The sequence below is a fragment of the Heptranchias perlo genome, chromosome 18, assembly GCF_035084215.1.
Source record: "Heptranchias perlo isolate sHepPer1 chromosome 18, sHepPer1.hap1, whole genome shotgun sequence".
Classification (NCBI taxonomy): domain Eukaryota; kingdom Metazoa; phylum Chordata; class Chondrichthyes; order Hexanchiformes; family Hexanchidae; genus Heptranchias; species Heptranchias perlo.
Window position 1 is genome coordinate 58,161,047 of NC_090342.1, and position 24,860 is coordinate 58,185,906.

The window sequence follows — 24,860 nt, forward strand, 5'->3', positions numbered from 1 at the left end:
TCTGCCATAAACAGGTAGTTCTATCATTTACACTGTGAAGAATTTGCTGTTTTGATTTAATGACTGTTTCATGTTGTGCCCTAGTTGTTTGCTGTGCAAGCAGAGCCAAGAATTAAGAGAGAGGAAGAGATGATCCACCATAAATTGCCCCCTTACATACAGAACATGGACCGGCTGGGAGATTCTGAATTGTGAGTACTGCACCTGAAGAACACCACTGAGGGTGGTGATGAGCTCTTGTTGCCATTCTCCACTTGCCAGACCAAAAACATATCATTCTAGTGGATTGAACCTTGTGCCAGTGGGCCAGGCTCACTCTGGTTGTGTGCGTCCCCCCTGATTCATTTGCGAACACTTCATGCAGAGTTAGTGCGTCCACTGCCAGATTTCACCTCGATCTGATATCTCTGAGTGTGAACCTAGATAGTGAGCATTGGGCTTTTCAACTGCAGCAGGCATCACATCAGAGGCTGACTCAGTTTTGTCTTGTCCTCATCCTCTGTTCACAGTACAATTCACAGATGGTGTTAGTGAATAGTGATTGGAAGTAGGAACCCTGGCAAGTTTTGCCCCTCTAAATCCAGGAGCAGAGACATTTACTGTAGCGCTGATATCAGCCAACTCAGCCCAGGTTGGGAATCGAACCTGGGACTTACCAGGTCCATGACTCATCTATTCACTGGGCACAATCGCTGGGTCATCCGGGAGTGGGATTGCATGTTTTTCTTCAATTCCTGTCTCTCGCCTTTTGTGGAAAATCACCTTGTTCCTAATTGTCAGAATGTTCTGCCAATACTGCAACAATTCTGAGGTCCTTTGCTAATGTCTTTTCACCATTCCCAGTATGTCTGGTTTCCCCCTGTGACCTGGCAGTGTGGAGTCTGTGGGTGGGTCGTGCAATAGTCCTGCTCACTGCTTTTGCTGTTTATTTGCAGAGACTTGATGTCCAGCCAGAGGGCCTCGTCACTCCTGTCCTCTCAGACCAAAGCCGGCTCATTTCTGTCGTTGTTACTCCCGCAAAGCAAGAAACTCCCTGCGAAGGGTCCATTGCACTCAGGGTCTTCGCAGCTGTCACAGAGCCCCACGTCCTCTGGAAAGAGAGACGGTGCCAACAATCAGGTATTCGGAGTTTGCACTGAACCCATTCGCTATTTCAAATCTAATCTCTCCCAGTTTTTGGCCCTGCATCAGGAAGCTGGCTGTTGTTTGTTTATAATGTTCAGGCCGCCAAGAGTAAAGAGATCTCGGCCGCCAAAGATGGGAAAATGCCGTTGAGCACAACTGCTGACTATAGCACAGTGCAGCCGCGACAGAGGAGAGCGCAGGACCACGAGAGAGACCCTAGCACAGTGCAGCCACGACAGAGGAAGGTGCTGGACCACGAGAAAGAACGGAGGGAGCTCTTGTCCAAACACGCTGCCCAGGTAACGGCCAGATTGATCAGAGAGTGGTTCTCGGGGTAGCTCAGGTTGACAATGTATGTAATCTCTTAGGTTTTTGCCCCCTAATAGGTTAAATATACATTGGGTTTTTACAGGATAATCCGTATCCAGACCCCTTTAAACAAGCTCGAAAACTAAGAAACAATGAGACGTTGGTTTAATGCTTTTTATTCATATTACACAACCCATCATGTACAGTGACCACGAGATTACTGGTACAGACAGATACTCACTGGGGGATTCATCAGGATGAGTTGTAAGTGCGTAGTTCTAATCTGCCAACGCTGGTCGAAGCAAAAAATTCACACCCCCCTGAGCTTTTTGTGTGTTGCACCATTTATAGTGTTAGTAACGTCTTACTAGTGTGATGATAACATGTCAACATGTTCTGATTATTTTTAATTAATATGTAACATGTTAACCCATTAAGTCATCTTGTAAATTATGTAATCCTTTTTAGTGCTCCTGCGTGACCCTATCATTGCTTTTCTCACGGCTTGTACCTTATTATCTGATCTTTTCTCATATATTTCTCTCTTAGTCTTAGTCTGTTGTATTCCTTCAGTCTTCTGATCATCTCCTGACTACTTGGCTCGGTGCCCAGAACACACCATGACTGTCCTTGCAGATTATTAGTCCATTAATGTCTGTTCACAGGTTCTAATCTTGTCCTGAATATGACCTCTTGGAACCTGCTTATATTTCAGATTCTTAGTTTTAATATGTGTAAGTGTCTTTAATATTGCGAAATGTCAAATAACGTTAATAGAATTATTAGGGTCTTCCCCATCTAGCCTAGCCTTATCTACATAATCTATGGCCCATTGTAAATTAGTTCATCAAACCAAGCCGTGGTAACATGGTGCTGTGCAATGTACCCAACCAGTAATGTGGTATAAGATCTCTTCAGTAAAATCCTAGCCCTCGGGATGTTTTGAAGAAATCTTGAACCCTGTTGCAGGTTTGGTACGCTGTGCTGCTCCACAGTTCGCACGCTGCCCTCAGGCTGGCTTTAAATGCAGTCGAAACAGAAAGGATGATGCCACTCAGGTATCCAACGGCTGCTCAGCATCCCAGCACCCCTACGAGTTAGCAGCACAGTTGTTGAAGTTTTCTACTGATCTACAGATTAGTTAGATGATAGCAGATGAGTAATTTCTCAGCCAATTATCATTTCTAATGGTGTAATTAATAGTTTAATAATTCTGAATTTCTCAAGTCTGGTCCTGAAGGTGCTGACTCCTGTGAGGTGAGGTTCCATGGACACCAGGAGTCCTCTGGTACCTCTTCACTTGTGAGCCTAGATGGAAAGTGCTTGTGTGCTATTCATCACAGCCAAACCTGATGCTGCCGATGTAAATGCTATTCACCTGGGTAGTGATGAGAGGCAGTCCTGGCTGAATTTTATCTTAATCTAACTCAGGGCACTGAGGCTAATCGTGTCATCCCATCTGCTGGTCTGGCTGAGATTAGCCACCTCGCTCAGAATGGAACTGGGACTTGGGATGCTCTGATCTGGTCTGATTAGTTACTGCTGACCCTTCTAGAATGGTAAACGGTCATACTGGACCTTTGTGTGGGGTTAGGAAGTTATTTTATTTATAAAATGTTGAGTATGAACTTCACAAGCTGAAAGTTGATTGCAGCAAGGATGCAATGTCACTGTTACGTACCTTCCCTGCGTGTAGGGTGTGGAGAAAAAACCTGAGGGAGGCAACTCTGAGATAGACATTCCCAGCAGTCCTGAGATGGCTGTGGATCAACTGGACTCTCCTACGAAACAGGTCAAGTGCAGCCCAGAGGGAGAGAACGAACGGCCTTTTATAGTATTAAGTCAAGAGGAATATGCAGAACATCATTCCTCCATCATGCACTGCAGGTGAGCGGGGAGGGTAGATGCAGTAATGTCGAGAGTTGTCTCTCAATTTAACTTGTGCTTTTTAGCTTCTGGCCTCGCGTGCCCTCCACTTGTGTATCCGAACCTGGGCATCAGTTCAGTCGATGCTCCAAGCTGACTCCACCTTATCTATGTCAACTTCATCCCACCACGGGACCTCTGACTTTAACCTTGCTCTCCCTCCTTTTGTCTTCTCTCTCTCCCCTGTTTATTACCAGGACATATCTATCCTAATCTTGCTATGTGACCACGCCTATGTAGCTTGAGTTTCTCTGTGTCCATTCGTCTGCGTGTTTTGGCTGCCGCTCCGGACCCGAGCCCATCGCTTCTATTTTACTTTTTTTCTTCTTTTCTCTTCTGTTTACCCCTCCTAGGCCCCTCGCTCCTGTCGTCATGCCTCCTTTCATTTCTCCCCTCTCAAGTACTCTGCCCCTCACCCCAAATCCCTACCCAAACCCTTCAGCACTCCTCAACCTTCCTACTCTCCTGCCGCCCTCTTAGATAAGCCTACAGCTCCCCTCTGTGCCTCTCTTGGCATCCTCTGAAGCGCCCATCGAGGCACTCGTCGCTGCCTCCTTACAAGCAGTAATTCCAACTGCCCCAGCCTACTCTCTAACCTTCGTGCCCAGCATGCCCACTGGGAGCTAATCTTGCCAATCTCCTTCCCCTCCCACTCACCCTGTGGACTTTGCCAGCGGATCAGCTATCACCGCCCCTCTCCGTGTCTCCCTCCAGAATGTTTGTTCACTTGATGGAAACCTGGCTGATGGGACATAGAAAATAGGAGCAGGAGTAGGCCATTTGGCCCTTCGGGCCTGCTCCGCCGTTCAATATGATCATGATGACACCTTCCTCCTTAATGAAGCCTCCCCGCCTCTTCCACCACTTACCCCGCCCAGACTGCCGCGGTGACTGTGTGGCCCTTATCACCAAGCCACACCATGGTCTGTCCCCCTACTCCTCTGGCACCTTCACCTCCTTTGAGCATCTCACCTTCTTCCACTCCTCTCACCTCTCCTTTAAAATCCTTGTTCTCTACCACCCACCCAAGTACCATGGCAAGTTTCTCATCGAGATAACTTCACTGCTTTCCTCCCTCAGCCTCAGTGATTTCAACCTCCATCTTAATTCATCATGTTCTCTCTCCTGAGTTCACTGCCCTCCTATCCTCCTTTTTAATCTCTCCCTCCATGTAAACTCCCCTACCTGAATTCATGGCCGCCCCTTGACCTTGCCATCTCACGTGGCCTCTCTACTCCCATCGCGTCAATCACTGATAAGATCATCTTTGATTACTTCCTTGTATTCCTCCCCCCCCCCCTGTCAGGTCACTTGCAATGGTACTTTCAAATTCCCAACTGTCTAGCCTTTGGCCCTCCATTCACCATGCCATTTCTGCAGCTACCGGTCTGCTCAATCTCTCCCTCACCTCCACCTTTGATGCCCTTGTCCCCATTAAAACCATTACTCTCTCACTCTGGTCATTCCCCCGGTACAGCCCTCATCTCCACTCCCTTAAGTCCAAGGGACGCAGACTTGAAAGTTTATGGTGGACAACTGGTTTAGCCATTCCTCGCCAGATCTGGCTGGACGACATAAAGCAATATCGGTTCCTGCTCTCCTCCGCTAAAACTACTCGCTATTCCAGGATTCTGGAATGCAAAGATATCCCTGGCTTCTCTTCACTACAAACTGTCTTCTTTAAACCCCTCTCCCCTGCCCTCTCCACCCTCCCCTTCAACAACAATTGCGAGGAGCTCATGGACTTCTTTGTCACTAAGATTGAGACCATCCATTCAGCTGCCTCTGCCACTTCCGTCTCTTCCCCTAGCCCACCAAGCCAAACATCCCCCCCGCCCTAGCCCTGAACTTGCATCTTTCTCTAGTTTCCCTCCTATCTCCCCTAATGCCCTCCCCGAGCTCACCTTGTCCATGAGATCCATCTCCTGCACTCTTGACCCTATTCCCACCAAACTGCTGACCACCCAACTTCCCCTCCTGGGCCCATATTAGCTGATTTGTTAACGGTTCCCTCTCCTCAGGTACTATCCACCTCCCCTTTAAATCTGCTGTCATCACCACCCCCCCCCCCCCCAAAAAAAAACCCATCCTTGACCCCTCTGTCCTTACAAACTACCCCCTATCTCCAACCTCCCTTTCCTCTCCAGTCCTTGAACGTGTTGTCACCACCCAAATCCGTGCCCATCTTTCCCGCAACTCCATTTTTGAATCCCTCCAATCAGGTTTCCACCATAGTGCTTGAAACGACCCTTATCAAAGTCACAAATGACATCGTATGTGACTGACCGTGGTAACCGATCCCTCCTCATCCTTCTCCACCTGTCTGCAGCCTTTGACACTGTTGACCACACCATCCTCCTCCAACGCCTCTCCTCCGTCGTCCAGCTGGGTGGGACTGCGCTCACCTGGTTCCATTCCTATCTGTCCAGTCATAGCCAGAGAATCAACTGCAATGGCTTCTCTTCCCACTCCCGCAACGTTACCTCTGGAGTCCCCCAAGGATCTATCCTTGTCCCCTCCTATTTCTCATCTACACACTGCCCCTCGGCGACATCATCCGAAAACACTGCAGGTTCCACGTGTATGCTGACGACACCAGCCATATCTCACCACCACCTCTATCGACCTATCCGCTGATTTGTCACACTGCTTGTCCGACATCTAGTACTGGACGAGCAAAAATTTCCTCCAACTAAATATTGGGAAGACCAAGACCGTTGTCTTCGGTCCCCGCCACAAACTCCGTTCCCTTGGCACCGACTCCATCCCATTCCCTGGCCACTATCTGATGCTGAACCAGAATCATCTTGGCGTCCTATTTGACCTTGAGATGAGCTTCCGACCGCATATCCACTCCATCACCAAGACCACCTACTTCCACCTCTGTAACATCACCCGCCTCTGCCCCTGCCTCAGCTCATCTGCTGCTGAAACCCTCACCCATGCTTTTGTTACCTCTAGACTTTACTATTCCAATGCTCTCCTGGCCGGCCTCCCTTCTTCCACCTTCCATAAACTTGAGCTCATCCAAAACTCTGCTGCTCTTATCCTAACTCGCACCAAGTCCCGTTCTTCCATCACCCCAGTGCTCATTGACCTACATGGGCTCCCGCTCCAGCAACACCTCGATTTTAAAATTCTCATCCTTGTTTTCAAACCCCTCCATGGCCTCACCCTTCCCTATCTCTGTAACCTCCTCCAGCCCTACAACCCTCCGAGATCTCTGCGCTCCTCCAGTTCTGCCCTCTTGCACATCCCTGATTTTAATCGCTCCACCACTCACAGCCTTCAGCTGCCGAGGCCCTAAGCTATGAAATTCCCTCGCTAAACCTCTCCGCCTCTCTCCCCTCCTTTAAGACCCTCCTTAAAACCTACCTCTTGAGCAAACTTTTGGTCACCTGTCCTAATATCTCCTTATGTGGTTTGGTTTTAAATTTTGTTTGATAATCGTTCCTGCGAAGCGCCTTGGGACGTTTTACTGCATTAAAGGTGCTATATAAATGCATGTCATGACTGTGTCATAAAATTCTTCCTCACAACTGACATTCTGTGTGCGCGGTAGATTTGGAAACGATTTAGCAATAATGCAACAGGTTTACTTTATGTTAGGGGAAGTTATTGTGTGAGTTTTGTTAATCCACACTGTACTGTGAGAGCTGCCTTTTCTCCGTCTCCAGAGATCTCGGCAACGTCTTTAGCGGGGATAAGGAGTTGTATTCCAGGGACTGCCTCTACTTCCAGAAGTACTATTCGTGTGGGCCTTAAATCTAATGTGTACACTTGGCACCCAGAATCTGCATGACAAAAGGGACCAGGTGTTGCGAACCGTCAACCTGCGGTATAGTAAGAGAAGGCACTTTGTTCCAATGCCTGTACAGCAACCTATAGTGCTAAAGTGACTGAATACTGTGTAAAGCTCAGTCATCCATGTGCTTTGCTTGGCAGCCCTCTGGGTGGGGGAGGGGGAACCCTCGCTTTATTACAAGGAAAACAAACTGATCACAGAGAGACAGATTCATGGACATCCATTACATCGTCCTCCATTTACTCGAGTTTGAATAGACTGATATCTAAACTCAGTTACACAACTAATTGCATCCCTCTAGGGTACTCTGATTTAGCACTCTATCACTTAAACATAAGAGGTACATTAGACTTCTAACATAGAAACATAGAAAATAAGAGCAGGAGTAGGCCATTCGGCCCTTCGAGCCTGCTCCGTGATTCAATATGATCATGACTGATCCTCTATCTCAATACCATATTCTCACACTCTCCCCATACCCCTTGATGCCTTTTGTGTCTAGAAATCTATCTAGCTCCTTCTTAAATATATTCAGTGACTTGGCCTCCACAGTCTTCTGTGGTAGAGAATTCCACAGGTTCACCACCCTCTGCGTGAAGAAATTTCTCCTCATCTCAGTCCTAAATGTCCTACCCCGTATCCTGAGACTGTGACCGCTCCTTCTGGACCCCCCAGCCAGGGGAAACATCCTCCCTGCGTGAGGATCCTCATCCTCTAACTGAGTGTTGGGATAGATGCACTGGGGTTAGTGCCCCTAGAGTATCAGCTGTAGGTATTTAGGGTTCGTGGAGGTGAGGTTCATTGTGCAGTTGCAGTGATACTGGTCTGAGGATAACTCGCCAGTTTTGAAAGTGCTTCTCTTGTGATTGATTTAGGGTGGATTGCTCTGGGAGGAGAGTCGCCAGTCTGGATGTGGATGGAGTCGTTAAAGTGTGGTCCTTCAACCCCACCATGCAGACTAAGGCCACTATAATGTCCAAATCACAGCTGCTTTCTTTGGAGTGGGCCACGAAACCAGACCGATTGGTGAGGAACAATCTATACTATCTGGACATTTCTCACGGGCTCGGTTTCTTGCAGAATATTCACTTGAATGAAATGGGAAGAGCCATTAGTGAAGTACTGCGGAGTGGTGGCATGGAGTGATGGGCAGAGTGGCAGTGTGCAGTACTGCGGGGTGACGAGTGACAAAGTAGCAGGGCGGCATGGCGACGGGGAGCAGCGTGGAGTGATGGGGGGAGCGCAGTGCGAGGAAATATAACCACAATCGCTAAACTGCTGACTTCCTCATATTGGCTGTGGTGCAGTGGGAAAGTATTGAGTGAAGCAATATTTGGTGGGGAGCTGGTTGAGAGTCAGCATTGAGCTGCTTTCACACAGCTGCTAATCATGAAGATCATCCACCTTCCTTTTGGCCACAGTCCTTACACTATGCTTCCTCCCTTGAGGTCAGGTTGCAATAACCGTGACTAACACTTGATCCTTTTAATCCTCTGTGGTTGTTAGATCTCTGGCTGTAACCTTGGTAGTGACTGACCCGTACAGTATGGGTTGGACATGTCTGCTCAGGAAAGGGATTATCGCTGTGATTGGCCAGTCTGCAGGAGACCCGATCTTTTCTTGTCTCCTGGGTGAACATTTCACAGGTTTCCTTTCCCTTTTTGTGTGGCGTTGCCCATTGATGCTGGTTTGAACACTGTTATGGATTGTTACTGTTTTAATTGCCCTGAGTGAATTTAACCTGAAGATTCTGTTTTATATTGTTTGAGAAATCCATAAGACACAAAAAAACCTACAGAAATTTAAACCAGCCAATGGGAAAATGTGTGAATGAAGCAAGATTGAAGAGACTTGTCTGTTACAGAAGATGCTAAAAGTAAAGTTGCCCACAATAGTGTCCTTTGAGGTTTAACCTTATCTGATGTCATTCGCCTTGTTATTTAAATGTGGAGTTTGCAGGGAAAGAGCAGCTTCAGTTTTCTATTTTAAATAAACCAAATATGGGTGATGCTGGGTTGCCCCAGAGTCACTAAAAGAAAGGCAACTGCACAAGTGCCCTTCAAACTGAGGAGGCACCACTAATATAATTAAACATAAAGTGTAATTAAACTCAAATTAAATCAGTGTCCATCATGACTGAAACATTAAAAATCTTTGCAATGGAGTCAGCAGCAGCAAGACAGTCAGTGTGATCCTGGCAGGGTTGGACTTTAATCATACATCCCTTCACTCGATGGCACTGCTGCCATGTGATGTTTACTGTACCAATCTGCAGTGTTTTTATCATTCATCCCTCTGTTAGAAGGGGGGTCAAATGTGTGTGTTCTTATTTATAATTTATTCCTCAAATCAATATGGTTCATAACATTTGAATGGCAGATATCGCAGATTTATTAAGTATACTGTAATTAAACATACACTTAAAAATCAGAATTCATGACCAAACCATGTGAGTTTAGTCGGAGGATTTGAACGCGTTACAGTTCCGAGTTCGGTATACAGGTTGCAGACCTTGATCGAATGCCAAGTATCTGTTCCAGCACCTGCTTTTTATACCACCACCTTACCCCTTCTACATGACAACCCACATGTTTCTGCATTACCTAATACTACTCCATATATGGTGAATTTTAATGAGATTGTTCCATATGAATAACTTTATTTTAACGAGTTATTTTTCCGTAGACCGGTACAATTTTTCGGTAGACCCACTAGTGTATACAATGAAATTCACCTACTGTAAATTGAAGCCTCACTTTATAAGTTGATTAGAAACCTGTTGTTCAGTTTTTCTAAGATACTCTGTTATCTTATTGATAGATTCACTCTAGTTCTATTCTACCAGGTGGAACTTCTAATTATAAATCTGTGCCATTAAATACCAATTTATTTCTGAAAAGGATGATCTATTTGCAGATGTTTCCTTCTGCAGAACTAACTTGTTATCACGTTCTCTGAAATATATGAAGCATGTCTTTTATCTCTGTTTACTGGTGACTAAACTGACCATTGCTTCAAGTTCAGTCCTAATTCAACAGTCCAGTGATCACTGCATCTAAATTAACTTATACTTCCTTACTTAACAGGCAAAAGCTAAAGTTAATATCACTACAATGTAAAGGTTAATATTACTACAATGTACCATTAACAGACTTCAGGGCAGTGTGATTAACCGTTTCCTTACGCCTCCACTCAATGGCACTCCTGCCACGTGCTGTTTATTGTACTAACCTGCAATGTTTTTTCCCAAAACATTCTAGCCGCAAATGCTAAATCTTCACTCCCACGAGAGTAATTTTTTTTCTTAACTCAATAAATAAATTCAACTTTCCACCATCTGCTATATCATCCTTACCATAGAACTCTACAAGTTTACAGTACATTGTGTTTTGTGCCAGCTCCTTGTTCTACCCCCCCTCGACCCTTCTGTCCTTGGTAACTGCCAGGTTCTCCCCTTTCCTCCACAAAGTACTTGAACTTGTCATTGCCTCCCAGATCAATGTTCATCTATCCTTCAGCTCTATATGAGTTTCCACCCTTCCACAGCAGTGAAATCGCTCTAACCAAAATCAGCAATGATGTTCTCTGATAGTGGTGCAATATCCCTTCTCCACCTCTCTGCAGCCTTCAACGTGGTCAACCATACCATCCTCCTCCAACACCTCTCCTCCATTGTGAAGGAAGTGGAACTGCCCTCGCCTGGTTCCACTCTTGTTCTGATCATAGTCAGAGCATCTCCAGCAATGGCTTGTCTTCCTGCCCTCACACTTTCACCTCCGGATTCCCCCCAGGAATCTATCTTTGCGCCCTCTTTCATATCAATATGCTGCCCCTTGGTAACATCGTTTGCGGACATGGGGCCACCTTCCACAAGTACGGTGATGACTCCCAGCTCTACCTTTCCACCACCTCTCTCGACCCCTCCACTGCTCTGTTGTCAGACTGCTTGTACAACAGCCAGTTCTGGAAGAGCTGAAGCTTCTGCCAGCTGAATATTGGGTAGCCTGAAGCAATCATCTCTGCCCCCGTGCCATATACTTTGTATCCTCACCACCGACACCATCCCCTTTCCTGGCCACTGTCTCGGGCTGAATCAGATTATTTGCAACCTTGGCATCCTATTCAACGCGAGCTGAGCTTCCAACCCCATATTCTCTGCACACAAAGACTGGATTCTCAACTCAGCTTGCCCTCTCTCTTCTAATTCACTGCCCTCTTGTTCTTCCTTAACCTTCCCTTCATAGAAATTCCTCTTCCCATATACACATCCACCCCTTCAACTTTGCCATCTCATGTGGCCTCTCTACCCACAAGGTGTCTCCGAACACTTCCTTGTATCCCTCATCACCCATATCCAACTGTCGTCTTCCAACCCCACTTCAGGTACACCCCTGGAAAAATCTCTTAAGCCATCACTTATAATTACACTTTCAAACTGCCAACAGCCTAGCCTTTAGCCCTCCGCTTGCCACAATACTTGGACTGATGACTTGTACACGATGCTGTCAATCAGCTCCTCCATTTTTGATGCCCTTGTAAAACCATTAATCTTTCCCAGTATGGCTTGCATCTTCGCTCAAGTCCAAAGTGCGCAGACTTGAGCTTGTGTTGTGCACAACTGGTTTAGGTGTCAGCTGTAGCTCAGTGGTGGGATCCTCACCTCCTGAGTCAGAAGGTTGTAAGTTTAGGCTCCACGTCAGACCATTTAAAAAAAAATTCATTCTTGGAATGTGGGCATCACTGACCAGGCTGGCATTTATTGCCCGTCCCTAGTTGCCCACTCAGAGGGCAGTTAAGAGTCAACCACATTGATATGGAACTGGAGTCACATATAGACCAGACTAGGTAAGGAGGGCAGATTTCCTTCCCTAAAAGACATTCATAAAGCAGTTGGGTTTTTTACAACAATCTGATAGCTTCATGGTCACTTTTTACTGTCCAGACGGCTAGTAACCTCAACGTCCTTTCTCCCAAGCTGAGCTTCTGACCCTGTATCCTACTCATCAAAAACCGCCTACTTCCATCTGTAACATCGCCAGCCTCAGTCCACCTGCAGCTGAAACCCTCATCCATGCCTTTGTCACCATTCAATGCTCTGCTGGCCGGCCGCCCAACTTTCACCCTTCATAAACTTGAGCTCATCCAAAACTCTGCTGCCCGTATTCTACCTCGCACCAAGTCCCACTTACCCACTACCCCGTGCTCACTGACCTACGTTGGTTCTCAATACCTCATTTAAAATTCTCATCCTTGTGTTTAAATCCCATTGTGGCTTTGTCTGTGCCTATCTCTGTAAGCTTCTCCAGCTTACAACCCCCGCCAAACTCTCTCTTGTTCCGACTTTGGCGCGTTGTGCATCCCACACTCTCTTTGCCCCACCATCGGTGGCCGTCTAGGTCCTAAGCTCTGGAATTCCCTCCCTAAACCTCTCCTCTCTCTCCTCCTTTTAAGACGTTCCTTAAAACCTATCTCTTTGACCAAACATTTGGTCACCCATCCTAATGTCTCTTCCAGCATTTACTTTTGCCTGATTGCGCCTCTGTAGGGCACCTTGGGATGTTTTTCTATGGTAAAGGTGCGATATAAGTACAAGTTTTTGAGGTTTTGTCCTGCTCTGAGTTGCTGTCAGTGTCACCTGTGTTCAGTACTGAATACCTCTTTGTCAATTCAACAGCCTCGGGGTACCACTCCTGTCTTACTCTACCCCGAAGGACAGTCATCCGCTTCCCTTCCTCACTAACTCTGCTTGTGGAGTGAGCACCTCCTGGAATGTGATTCCCAGAATCAGTCAGCCTCCCAGATGTGACGGAATGATGCCAGCTGCTCCTGCAGCTCAGGAACTTGGAGCTGGAGTGCAAGCAGTTGTAGACACTTCCTGTATGTGTGGTCATCCCGGCCATCTGATCTCCCACGGCATACAGGAGCTGCACATCAAGGGCGTCAGGTGTTCCTCTAACTCCCACCATCCCAAACTGAACTGTGTTCTCTAAAGTTTGATAAAATTAAACAAAACCTAGTGATTTATTGCTCAAATATATTTTACACCAGCTGCACGTCAAGGCTGACCTTCCTGCTGGGGCAAAACTCCACACTATACTGGCCCTTTGCACTCTAGTGGTCGTCTGCTGCAGACTTAGTTTAATGATCTCTCTCTTAGATCTATTTTTACTATTGCACAGTGACTGAATGAATAATCAGGGCCACCATTGGTAACTGCATAAGTCAAATTCCATTTCTATTCCATAGGATTATGGGATTTTTTTTTTACTAGTTTTAGGGATCGATTGCTGCAATTTAACAATGAATATCTCAATTAAGAATAAAGTGTGTACTTGCTACTGTGAAGGGCTTACCTTGCTTTCCGCAAGAAGCTTCAAGTAAATGTTGAAACTGTGCGTGTTGCACTACAGCTGTGTTTTAAGTCGCTCCGTATTTCTCCTGCAGCTGTTGCTTGGTAGCGGAGTTGGAACAGTCCGACTATACGATACTGAAGCCAAGAAGAGTCTGTACGAGCTGACAATCGATGAATCTTACCCCAGGTAAGTTCAGGATTCAATGTGTATAAGAGGCACAGGTGAATTGGCAAAGAAAGGACGTGCAGGGATTAAAACAGTTTTGATGAAATGCTGGAGCTCAGTTGATTTTCTGCATCAAAAGCTCCACACATAGAAATTACGAGATGGAAACAGGCCAATCCACCCAACCAGTCTGCATTGTTTATACTCCACACGAGCAATAGCCCTAATCTTGTACCCGGCTGTTCCAATATCCCTTTATCCCCCTTTCCTTCAATACTTAAATGTTGCCATGAGGCAATATAAACTAAATGGTACAGTTTTAAAGGGGGTACAGGAACAGAGACCTGGAGGTGCACATACGCAAATCTTTGAAGGTGGCAGGACAAGATGAGAAGGCCGTTAAAAATGCACATGGGATCCTGGGCTTTTAATAGAGGCATAGAGTACAAAAGCAAGGAAGTTATGTGAAACTTTTATAAAGTTTCACATAAAGGTTAGGCCTCAGCTGGAGTATTGTGTTCAATTCTGGGCACCGTACTTTAGGAAGGATGTGAAGGCCTCAGAGAAGGTGCAGAGGAGATTTACTAGAATGGTACCAGGGATGAGGGACTTCAGTTATGTGGAGAGACTGGAGAAGCTGGGGTTGTTCTCCTTAGAGCAAAGAAGGTTAAGGGGAGATTTGATCGAGGTGTTCAAAATCATGAAGGGTTTTGATAGAGTAAATAAGGAGAAACTGTTTCCAGTGGCAGAAGGGTCAGTAACCAGAGGACACAGATTTAAGGTGATCGGCAAAAGAGCCAGAGGCGACATGAGGAAACATTTTTTAACACAGGGAATTGTAATGATCTGGAATGCACTGCCTGAAAGGGTGGTGGAAACAGGTTCAAAAATAACTTTCAAAAGGGAATTGGATAAATACTTGAAGGGAAAGAATTTACAGGGCTGTGGGGAAAGAGCAGGTGAATGGGACTAATTGGATAGCTCTTTCAAAGAGCCGGCATAGGCATGATGGTCCAAATGGCCTCTTCCTGTGCTGTACCTACTGTGATACTATGATCTCTGCTTTCATCACTGACTCCAGTCCATTCCACAACTTCGTAACCCTCTGTACAAAAGTTTCTCATGTTCACTGTCCTAAACCCTTGACATTTAACCTTGTATCTATGTCCACTTGTTCTATATCCCTCGATCACTGGAAACAGTTTTTCTCTATCTTTATATTTTTAAACACCTCTGTCAAATCACCCCTGCAATCTCCTCTAATAAAAATAACACCAATTTTTCAAGCCTTTCTTCATATTTGTATTCCCTTAGATCTGGCAGCATCCTCGTGAATCTGTGATCTGTGCTGTACCCTCTCTATTGCCTCAATATCCCTCCTATAATGGAGCCCAAAACTACACACAGCATTGGAACTGTGCTCTTACTCAGGTTTTATATAGATTCATCACAACTTTTATATTCTATACTTCTTCCATAAACCCAATATTCCAATAGATTTTTTAGGGCCTTATCCACTTGAGGTGCTGCTTTTAATGTCTTGCAAACCTGAACCCCCAAATCCCTCTGATCCACACATCACCCAACCATCCCCCATTCAAAGTCTAATATTTTTAATCCAAAATGTTCCACCTCGCATTTACTGAAATTGAATTCCATCTGCCATTTTTTGTCCATTCCACGATCTTGTCTCCTTGTAGCTTCCTTTGATTCTCAGAATTATTTGCTGCGCCTCCTATTTTAGTATTATCTTTATATTTGGACTTCACTCCCTCCGGCCCTATATCCAAATCAGCGATATACAGTGAACAGGAGTGGCCTCAGAACTGAACCCTGAGGGACACCACCAACCACCCTGAGAAACTGCCTTTAACTCCTATTCTGTTTCCTCCTTCACACCATCCTCCATCTCATTTACTGTGCATGAAGCACTCTTAATTCCTACCACTTTTCCCCATTTCTGTCTCCCAGCCCCCTCCTTTACGTGTTGTTTGTAGATGGTGTTCAGATGGATGAAGATTGAATTTAGCTCAGCTGTGATACATTTCAAAGAAAGAACTTGCATTTATATAGCGCCTTTCATGTTATCAGGATGTCCATAGCACTTCATAGACAATATTTTACTTTGAAAGTGTCAGTGCTGTTATGTAGGGAAATGTAGCAGCCGATTTGCACACAGCAAGATCCCACAAGCAGCAAATGAGATAAATTACCAGTTGTTCTGCTTTTGGTGATGTTGGTTGAAGGATGAATGTTGACCAGGACACTAGGAAAATATCCTGCTTTCTTTTGACTAATGCCATTGGATCTTTTACATCACTTGAGCAGAGAGGTGCGACCTCAGTTTAACGTTTAATCTGAAAGATGGCACCGCCGCCAGTGTGGCGCCCCCTCCGTACTGGCACAGAAGTGTCAGCCTGGATTATGGGCCCAAGTCTCTGGAGTGGGATTTAAATCCACGACCTTCTGACTCAGAGGTGAGAGTGCGACCCACTGAGCCACAGCTGAGACAGTGTAAATAGTCTGAAAATACTCACTGCCTGACAATGACCATGTTAATTAGGTACAAGAGAACTGCAGACATCTATGGGTCTGTAACCAGAAAGAGTTGGGGCCTTCAAGGAGGAGGGGAAGCAGTTGATGGGGCGATTGTAAGAAAGGGCAAACGCATTCTTACTGTAAAGCACAGCTTATATTGGGTCAGTATGGGAAAGGATAGTTTCCTAATATGTATAGTGTCAGTATGTGATACTCTGGGTAGCTTCCTAACTTGCTGCCCCTCTCTGTCCACCAGAATCTTGTCCCTAGCTTGCAGTCCAAGTGGTACATCCTTTGTTTGTTCCTCAGCTGCTCCGAGCATCAAACTGGGGACACTGCTGGATACTGATGAAAAGAGAGTGAACCTAGTTCCAGGCAATCTTCTCCTGTGGGATACGAAGACCATGAAGCAGCAGGTAACATACCAAGACCCCCTCTTGAGAAATGACAGTAAATAGTAGTGCAACAGTTCTGGTATTGGCCTAGCAATCCAGAAGTTGTGAATTCAAATCCCACATATGGCAAGTCATGAATTGAGTTAAATCTGGTCGTTTGTAGGCTGGAACCAGAAAAATGGTCATGAAAATGGCTATCAGATTGTTGTAAAAATCCAACTGGTTCACTAACATTTGGCGTAGTTTACACCTGGCTAATCCCACGCTACGTGGTTTGCTCTTACTGCACTGTGAAGTAGCCGAGTAATAAATATGGCCTCACCAGCCTCACCCACGTTCCATGAACATTTTATTTAAAAGAGCAATTTCCCTTTACTCGAGAACCTTTCTATGAAAGTTGTGACGAAAACTGCAGCAAACTCCAAATGTGTCGACCTCTAGCAGGTAGTGTAGTGGTTATGTTATTGAGCTAGGAATCCAGAGACCTGGTCTAATAATCCAGAGAAATTGAGTTCAAATCCCATCAGAGCTTGAGCACAAATGTTGATAAAGACACAGAGTGAACGTCTAACACAGTGAATTGCTAACAGAGTGAGGACTTTCAACTGGGAATTTGGTGAGTGTGGGAATTAGGTGCAGAGGGGGAAGGAGGTGCTAAGTGATTTAAACCAAGGAACTATAAACTAATCTATCAACTTTTAAAACTTAAATTAAAAAAAATACAATTTTTAAAAATACTAAGTGGGCGGAGCATTAAGGGAGCTGCACGAGGAATCAAAAAATTAAGAAAAAGTCAAAAGTGACGTCACAAGACAAGGAGGAGCGCCGAGGGTAAGTCAGTAAGTATTTTTGTTCATTGGTTAGTGCTTGTTGTTCATAATGGTTGGTTAGTGTTTTAGTGTCAGATAAACAGTAAAGTGCCTTAAAGCTAAACAAACAGTTTAAATAACTGCAGCTAATGTAGCAGGAGAGCTGGGGCCCGTCGCATGTACATCCTGTGCTGCGTGGGAACTCCAGAACACTTTGTGTGTCCTGGAAAACCACATGTGCAGGAAGTGCCGCCAACTGCTCGAGCTCAGACTTTCTGGGCTTGAGGGGCAGCTTGCATCATTACAGTGCACACAGGAAGCTGAGTGTTTCATGGATAGCACGTTTCAGGAGGTGGTCACCCCGCAGCTACAGAAAGTTCAGGCGGAGAGGGAGTAGTTGACCACCAGACAGACTAGGAGGGGCAGGCAGTGCAGGAGTCCCCTGGGATTGTGGCACTCACTAACCGGTATTCAGTGCTGAAACCAGTGAGGGTGTTGACACCTCAGGGGAGTGCAGTCAGGAGCAACTCCACGGCTCCGTGGGAGACTCGGCTGCACAGGGGGGCAAAATAAATGCAGTTGTTAAAGGGGATTTGATAGTCGGGGGATAGACAGGTGTTTCTGCAACCGTCGACGTGAGTCCTGCATGGTGTGTTGCCTCCCTGGTGCCAGAGTAAAGGACATCACTGAGAGGGTGCAGAACATTTTGAGGGGGGGAAGGGGAGCAGCCAGAAGTCGTGGGAACCAATGACATAGAAAGGAAAGGGGTGGAGGTCCTACAGTCAGAGATTCAGGAGCTCGGGAGGATGTTAAAAAGCAGGACCTCAAAGATAGTAATCCTTGGATTATTCCCAGTGCCACGCGCTAGTGAGTGTAGGAATAGGAGGATAAGACAGGTTAATGCGTGGCTGGAGAAATGGTGCAGGAGGGAGGGCATCAGATTCCTGGGACCAGTTTTGGGGTCGGAAGGATCTGTTCAACGTGGACAGATGGCACCTCCACAGAGCTGGGACCAATGTCCTCGCGGGGAGGTTAACTAGTGCTGTGGGGAGGATTTAAACTAATTTGGCAGGGGGAGGGGCACCAGGATGAAACATTAGAGAGGAGACACAAGGTACACAGAGGACTGGGAAGGACAAGTAGGACTGGAGTAAAGAATAGTTCAGAAATAGGAGGGATCAGACAAGGGGCAAATGTGAGGCAGATGAGATTGGAGTGTGGGTGCATAAATGCACGGAGTGTGGTAAATAAGGTTGGTGAGCTGCAGACTCAAGTCGCCACATGGGACTATGATATAGTGGCAATAACAGAGACCTGATTGAAAGAAGGGAAGGATTGGGAACTTAATATTCCTGGCTACAAGGTATTCGGGAAAGAAAGGAGGGGAGTGGGAGTATTGATCAGGCAGAAAGGAAATGGGTGACTGCCAGGCAGAGTAAAAGGACTAGGCAGGTAGAGCAGGAGTCCCCTGGGGCCATCTCCCTCTCAAACAGATATTCTGCTTTGGATACTGTTGGGGGAGATGGCTTATCAGGGGAAAGCAGCAAGAGCCAAATTCGTGGCGCCACAGGTGGCTCTACTGCTCAGGAGGGGAGGAAGAAGAGTGGCAGGGCTATAGTGATAGGGGATTCAATTGTAAGGGGAACAGATAGGCGTTTCTGCGGCCGCAAACGTGACTCCAGGATGGTATGTTGCCTCCCTGGTGCTAGGGTCAAGGATGTCACGGAGCGGCTGCAGGGCATTCTGGATGGGGAGGGTGAACAGCCAGTAGTCGTGGTCCATATTGGTACCAACGACATAGGTTAAAAAAAGGGATGAGGTCCTGCAAGGTGAATTTAAGGAGTTAGGAGATAAATTAAAAAGCAGGACCTCAAAGGTAGTGATCTCAGGATTACTGAGGGAATATTTTTTTACGCAGCGAGTTATGATTTGGAATGCGCTGCCTGAAAGGGTGGTGGAAGCAGATTCAATAGTGTTGGGTGAAAATAAATTCATATCTAATCTGTGGTAAAGTAAAAGGTGCAGTTTATTAAAACAGAGCTCTGGGAGAAGGGTCTCTGACCTCGTGGTCTGTGCGAGCACCTTCTCCCCGATCAACAAAATTCACAAGCTTATATACAGTACAAGACTGGAGCACACCGATAGCCGTTACTACATTACTTATTCCTTAGCCAATCCGGCTCCGTGGCAACATTCAAAAACAACCTAATTATAACTTTACATCGTTAGCTAAGCCCCTTCTTTTAGTTCTGTCTTTTATCTAAGTTTGTCCAGTTATCTGGACAGTAGGGTCCATTTCTGCTGTATCGTGGCTTCGGCCGATCTGAGTCAGTGACTTGTGATTGGACATGGCTCAAAGGTTAATCAAATATACCCTGCATACACCCGCGTGACAGTTGCTACTTCGTAACCCGATTGTGCTGCAAATTTTAACCTTGTTATTGCAGCTTCTCATATCTCCACATGCTTAATCACTTTTGTCGTTCAGTTTCTGACCATCTGTTCCATTTGTGTGTTTTTTTAAAAATAGTCTCAACTGAAACTAGGTTGTCATGCTGTGTCGCTCGACTGCAACATTCAGCTGGTTCAAATCCCAACCCTTCAGTCCCTCCTGTTGGTCCCGGTACAAATTTAGATTTTGCCCCGGGATCAACTTCCACTGCCGTTTCTGGCCCTCCACCGGGTAGTCACCCTGTGTTGAGGGTTGGGCTCAATTGTCCTGAGCTCGTCCTTCGTTGATCATCATGTGACTCTTTACATGTGGTCCTCGTCGTCTTCTCCCGTTGCTTGTAGTTCGTCTGTCGTTGATAGGGGTTTTATCGCAACTCCAGATGCTACTGGAATGCCAGCGAGTGCCAATTTACAACATACTTTCAAAACTGTTATCATAACACAACATATTGTCATCACTACAACAACAATTATAAATCCACGCATCAAATACGATCCCCATGATCCTCCGAAGAGCCAGTCCAACCAACCTTCCCCTGAGGTTTGGTGTAATTTTTTTACCTCCCTTTGTATATGATCGGCCAAATTGGTTCTATTCTCTGAGCTCTCCGGTATGTAGGTGCAGCACTCAGCACCTATCATTGTGCATGTGCCACCTTCTTTAGCTAGGAGATAATCAAGGGCCATCCTATTCTGGAGAGCTATTGTTCTCATAGCCATCATTTCTGCACTTATTTCAGACAGGGCTTCAGCTGTGTCATGAGCTACTTTCTCTAATACCGATGCTACAAGTTGAATTTCCTTTATTGCCCTAGCCGTGCCATACCCGGGGAATAAAATCGCGAAGAACCGCTCTGTTCCTGTAATTGCCCTTTTGGATCGATAATGGTGATGATCTGCTCGGGAGGGCAAGTGATGGATGTATGGCACCACATATCCCAAATAGCAGGACCCAGTCCAATTTCGTGGAATCCAGGGGTATGCCTTATGTCCACAAATAAAATAGGTCCCGTTATAGGCAGTTAGGTTCATATTCGTTGCGAATGTGGAAAAGCCGGACTCGCCGTTACTCCCTGTGATTACGTTCCATTTCCCCCCACTAGTGAGGTTTGTTATACCAGTTGTGTTAAACCACCAAACTTCTAAGGGTGAACCTTGTTTGAGTGTTGTCCAATTATGTTCACAACCACTGTTTCCTGCTTCCAGATTCCTCTCTTCCCCTCTGCTTACATTCCTTATCCAACATATCGCCCCAACGGGTCTTCCTACCCGAGTTGTGTTTGTGAGGATGAGGTACGGTGGCTTTTCGCTTATGTTATACACGGGTTTGTACCATCCTTCAAACATGTTTAAGGGATATCCTGCACTCCTGAACTGTACTCTTTGTTCCTCCCGTTTTCTGCTCTGGGTGTCATTACCATCAGTACCACTGCTCGTATTGTTTCTACTGACTAACCATTCAGCCATTTGAATTACGTTCAATGGTATTGGTGTAAGGGGGTTTCCCTGTTGGAGTGGATTGGGATATGGCTACATACCCAACACGCACTTTCTCCCTTGTCCCTTACACACACATAACTCATATACAAAAAGTATTAACATGGAACTCTCGCTTTTCCCATGCTGGGTGGCATGCCACACATATTCCACAAAACAATACTATAGTCAAATACATTTTAAAGACGTATTAACAACTTTCCAAAGGGTTATTGAGATTGATTGCAGGTATCACCTGTTAAATATACAAATATGCATTTTAGTCCTTGTAGACCTTCAGTTGAGTCCACCACCCCATCCCCTTTATATCTATACATGCGCAAGTATCTCCACTAATAAGGACCTGATGCGGTCCTGACCATTTTGGGGCAAAGCCTGGTTTTTCTGGTAATTTTTTAACCATTACCTTAGTTCCCGCTGGAGGGACATGCGGAAATGCAGTCAATCCCAAATCTTCATCTCTTTCCTCCTGTCTATCCCTAGTTTGTTGTCTCATTTCCTTTAACTGGTTACTTAGTTCCAAGACGTACCTACGGACTCTATCTCTCAGAGGGCCCATATCCTCTCCTCCTGTTATTATTCCATGGGGGAGTTGCATGGCTCTCCCCGTCATTAATTCGTAAGGGGACAAACCCGTGGTTCGGTTTGGGCTCGCCCTTAACTTCATTCCCACGATTGGTAATACATTTACCCATTGCTGTTGCTTTTCCCCTAACGCCTTGGCTAAGGCTGTTTTCAAAGTCCGGTTCATTCGGTCCACCATTCCCAAACTCTGGGGATGGGAGGGAATATGGGGAATTTTTGCTTTATTCCCATCCATTCGCATATCTTTTTCATTACTATCCCTGTAAAATGTGTCCCCTGATCTGAATCGATTTGGATTGGTACTCCCCATCGGGGAATTATTTCTTCTGCCATTATTCTCGCCACTGTGGCGGCTGTGCAGTCCCTAGTAGGGAAGGCCTCGACCCATCGAGTAAACTGGTCTATAATTACCAGGCAATATCTCTTCCCCCTGGAACTTGGTAACGGTCCGGTGAAATCTATTTGTATCTTTTCCCAAGGACCTCTAGGTCTCGGCTGGTGGGCCATTCGTATTTTTACTGGCCGTCCTGGGTTATGCTGGGCGCATGTCAGACAATTTTGACAATACTTTGCTATATCCCTTCCTACACCTGGCCGCCACCATTCTTGTCCTACCAGATGGGTCATCGCTCCTCTGCCCGCATGATCTATGCCATGGTGTAACTCCAAGAGCGTTTGTCGAATACAAGCGGGGGCTATTACCTTCCCGTTCTTTCGCCAAACCCCCTGATCATCCGCTCTACCTCCTGCCCGATACCATTCCTGCTTTTCCCCCGGCGCGGTATCCCAGTGCAACCTTCCGATGTCTATCTGGTCTACCTGTGTACTTGCTACCGGTAGTTCCTGTTCTAATGCCTGCTGCGCTGCCAAATCCGCGGCCCGATTGCCCTCCTGTTGGTGGGTTTCTACCTTCTGATGGGCTTTAATTTTTACTACTGCTGCCTGCTTTGGTGCTTTTGCAGCTTCCAAGAGGGCCCCTATTCGCTGTTGATGCCTGATGAGATCTCCTCCTGCGGTGACACATCCCCTTCTTCCCCAAGCTATCATATAATCGTGGACCACTCCAAACGCATATCTACTATCTGTGCAAATATTTACTGTTTTTCCTTCTGCCAGGGTCAGGGCCTCCTCAGTGAGTGCTACTAATTCTGCCTCTTGGGCTGATAATGCCCCGTCCAATCTGCCGGACAATACTGTTTCTAATTTTTCATTTACGACTGCCCATCCTGTTAGGGGAGACCAGTCAACATATTTTCTGGAGCCGCCCACATATAGGGTAAGCTGTGGGTCTTCCAGAGGATCTTCCTCCAAAGGGTCTCCGTCTACTTCCTCATCTACTTCTGCACATACGTGGGGTTCCCCTGATCCCAGGATCCCTTCAGCGGGATTCTCCCCCGTATACCTAACAATTACCACTGATTCGTCCTTAGGTATTAGGACCGTTTCCCAACGTGCCCTCCGCATGTTAGATATTGACCGTAGCTTATTATTATTGAACATTTCTCCTATCGTGTGTCTGGTATGGAGGATAATGTCCCCGGTCATTACTGTGGGCTCGCTAACCTTTACCGCCCACGCTGCGCAGTCCAGTGCTGCTACACATCGTGATAATCCAGCGGCTACGGATGACTGTTTAGTGGAGTAATTTGCTACCGCCCGTCGCCTGTCCCCATGTTGTTGGGTTATCACGGCGGCGTAGAACCCCCCTTTGTTCTCACAATGAATGTGGAATGGTTTCCTCATGTCGGGTAGACCGAGGCCAGGGGCTGATATCAGCGCTTGTTTTAAACTCCCATATGCCTGCTCCTGTTCTAGTCCCCACTCTACCGGGGTATTACCGGGACTTCCCCCTTTCACCAATTTCTGGATGGGTTCCGCTATAGCTGCAAAGTTCGGTATAAAATTCCTACTATAATTAAAAAGACCTAAAACCTTCCTGATTCCTCGTACTGAGACCGGTCGGGGCATCTCTTGTATGGCCTTCCGTCGGTCACCTGGCATGGCTCGGGCAATTGTCCCAGGTAAATAACTGTGCTCTGCCCGATTTGAGCTTTTTTAGGGTTTATTTTGAACCTTCCTGTTTCCAGGGCTTGTAGGACTTCAATTAAAGCAGCTGCATGTCTGTGCTCATCTTCCGAGGCGATTAACAGATCATCCACGTATTGCAACACAGTGCTGCGATACGGGTTAAGGTTCACTGTTTCTAACAGTGCACTCATTACCCGGTGGAATACCGCCGGGCTGTTATTGAACCCCTGAGGTAGCCTAGTCCATGTATACTGTCTTTCCCCGACCGTAAAGACAAACTTATTCTGGGATTCCTGGTCTAAGGGTAAAGACCAGAATCCATTAGCTATATCCAAAACTGTAAAAAATCTTGTGCTCCGAGTTCAAGGCATTTAAGATTGTGGATGAGCTGGCGCCACTATTGGGTGCAATTTGGGCGTTACCTTGTTTAATTCAGTATAATCAATAGTCAGTCGGAATGATTTATCCGGTTTGGTGACTGGCCGTACGGGCGAGTTGGTCGTGCTTTCGGTAATCCTAATTATGCCCCTTCCAGATCACGCACTATTTCTTCTACCGCTTCCCGTGCTTCTGGTTTAATAGGGTATTGCTTATGGGGCTTGTGTTCCGGACCTGGAACCGTGATTGGCTCCGTCTTTACCCGTCCGGTGTCCTGTTTTGTCTTAGCCCAAACCTCTCTCATAATTTTGCATATGGTCCCGTATGGTTTTCGTTCTAGTTCCCAATCCCTGCTCAAAGATGCTGCACTCCCTAGCCTAGTCAAATTGGTGCATGGTTTATCTATACTGACCTTGGACTCATCTCCTTTGGACCAAACAATTTTATTTTGCGCGGAGTCCACCAATATATTAAATTCTTCTAGCAAGTCTATTCC

The 24,860-nt window shown here is 46.2% G+C and overlaps 1 protein-coding gene across 4 annotated transcripts in view; it reads left to right on the top strand.

Moving 5' to 3' along the window:
* The window catches only part of wdr91 (WD repeat domain 91), a 63,606-nt gene that overhangs the window by 22,568 nt on the left and 16,178 nt on the right, over positions 1–24,860 (top strand). For all 4 annotated transcript variants that reach the window (XM_067999972.1, XM_067999971.1, XM_067999975.1 and 1 more), the window contains exons 6-12: positions 85–191; positions 936–1,119; positions 1,224–1,424; positions 3,131–3,321; positions 8,041–8,191; positions 13,610–13,704; positions 16,478–16,637. In XM_067999972.1, coding sequence (XP_067856073.1) covers positions 85–191; positions 936–1,119; positions 1,224–1,424; positions 3,131–3,321; positions 8,041–8,191; positions 13,610–13,704; positions 16,478–16,637 — 1,089 coding nt within the window. The remainder of the gene's footprint in view (positions 1–84; positions 192–935; positions 1,120–1,223; positions 1,425–3,130; positions 3,322–8,040; positions 8,192–13,609; positions 13,705–16,477; positions 16,638–24,860) is intronic.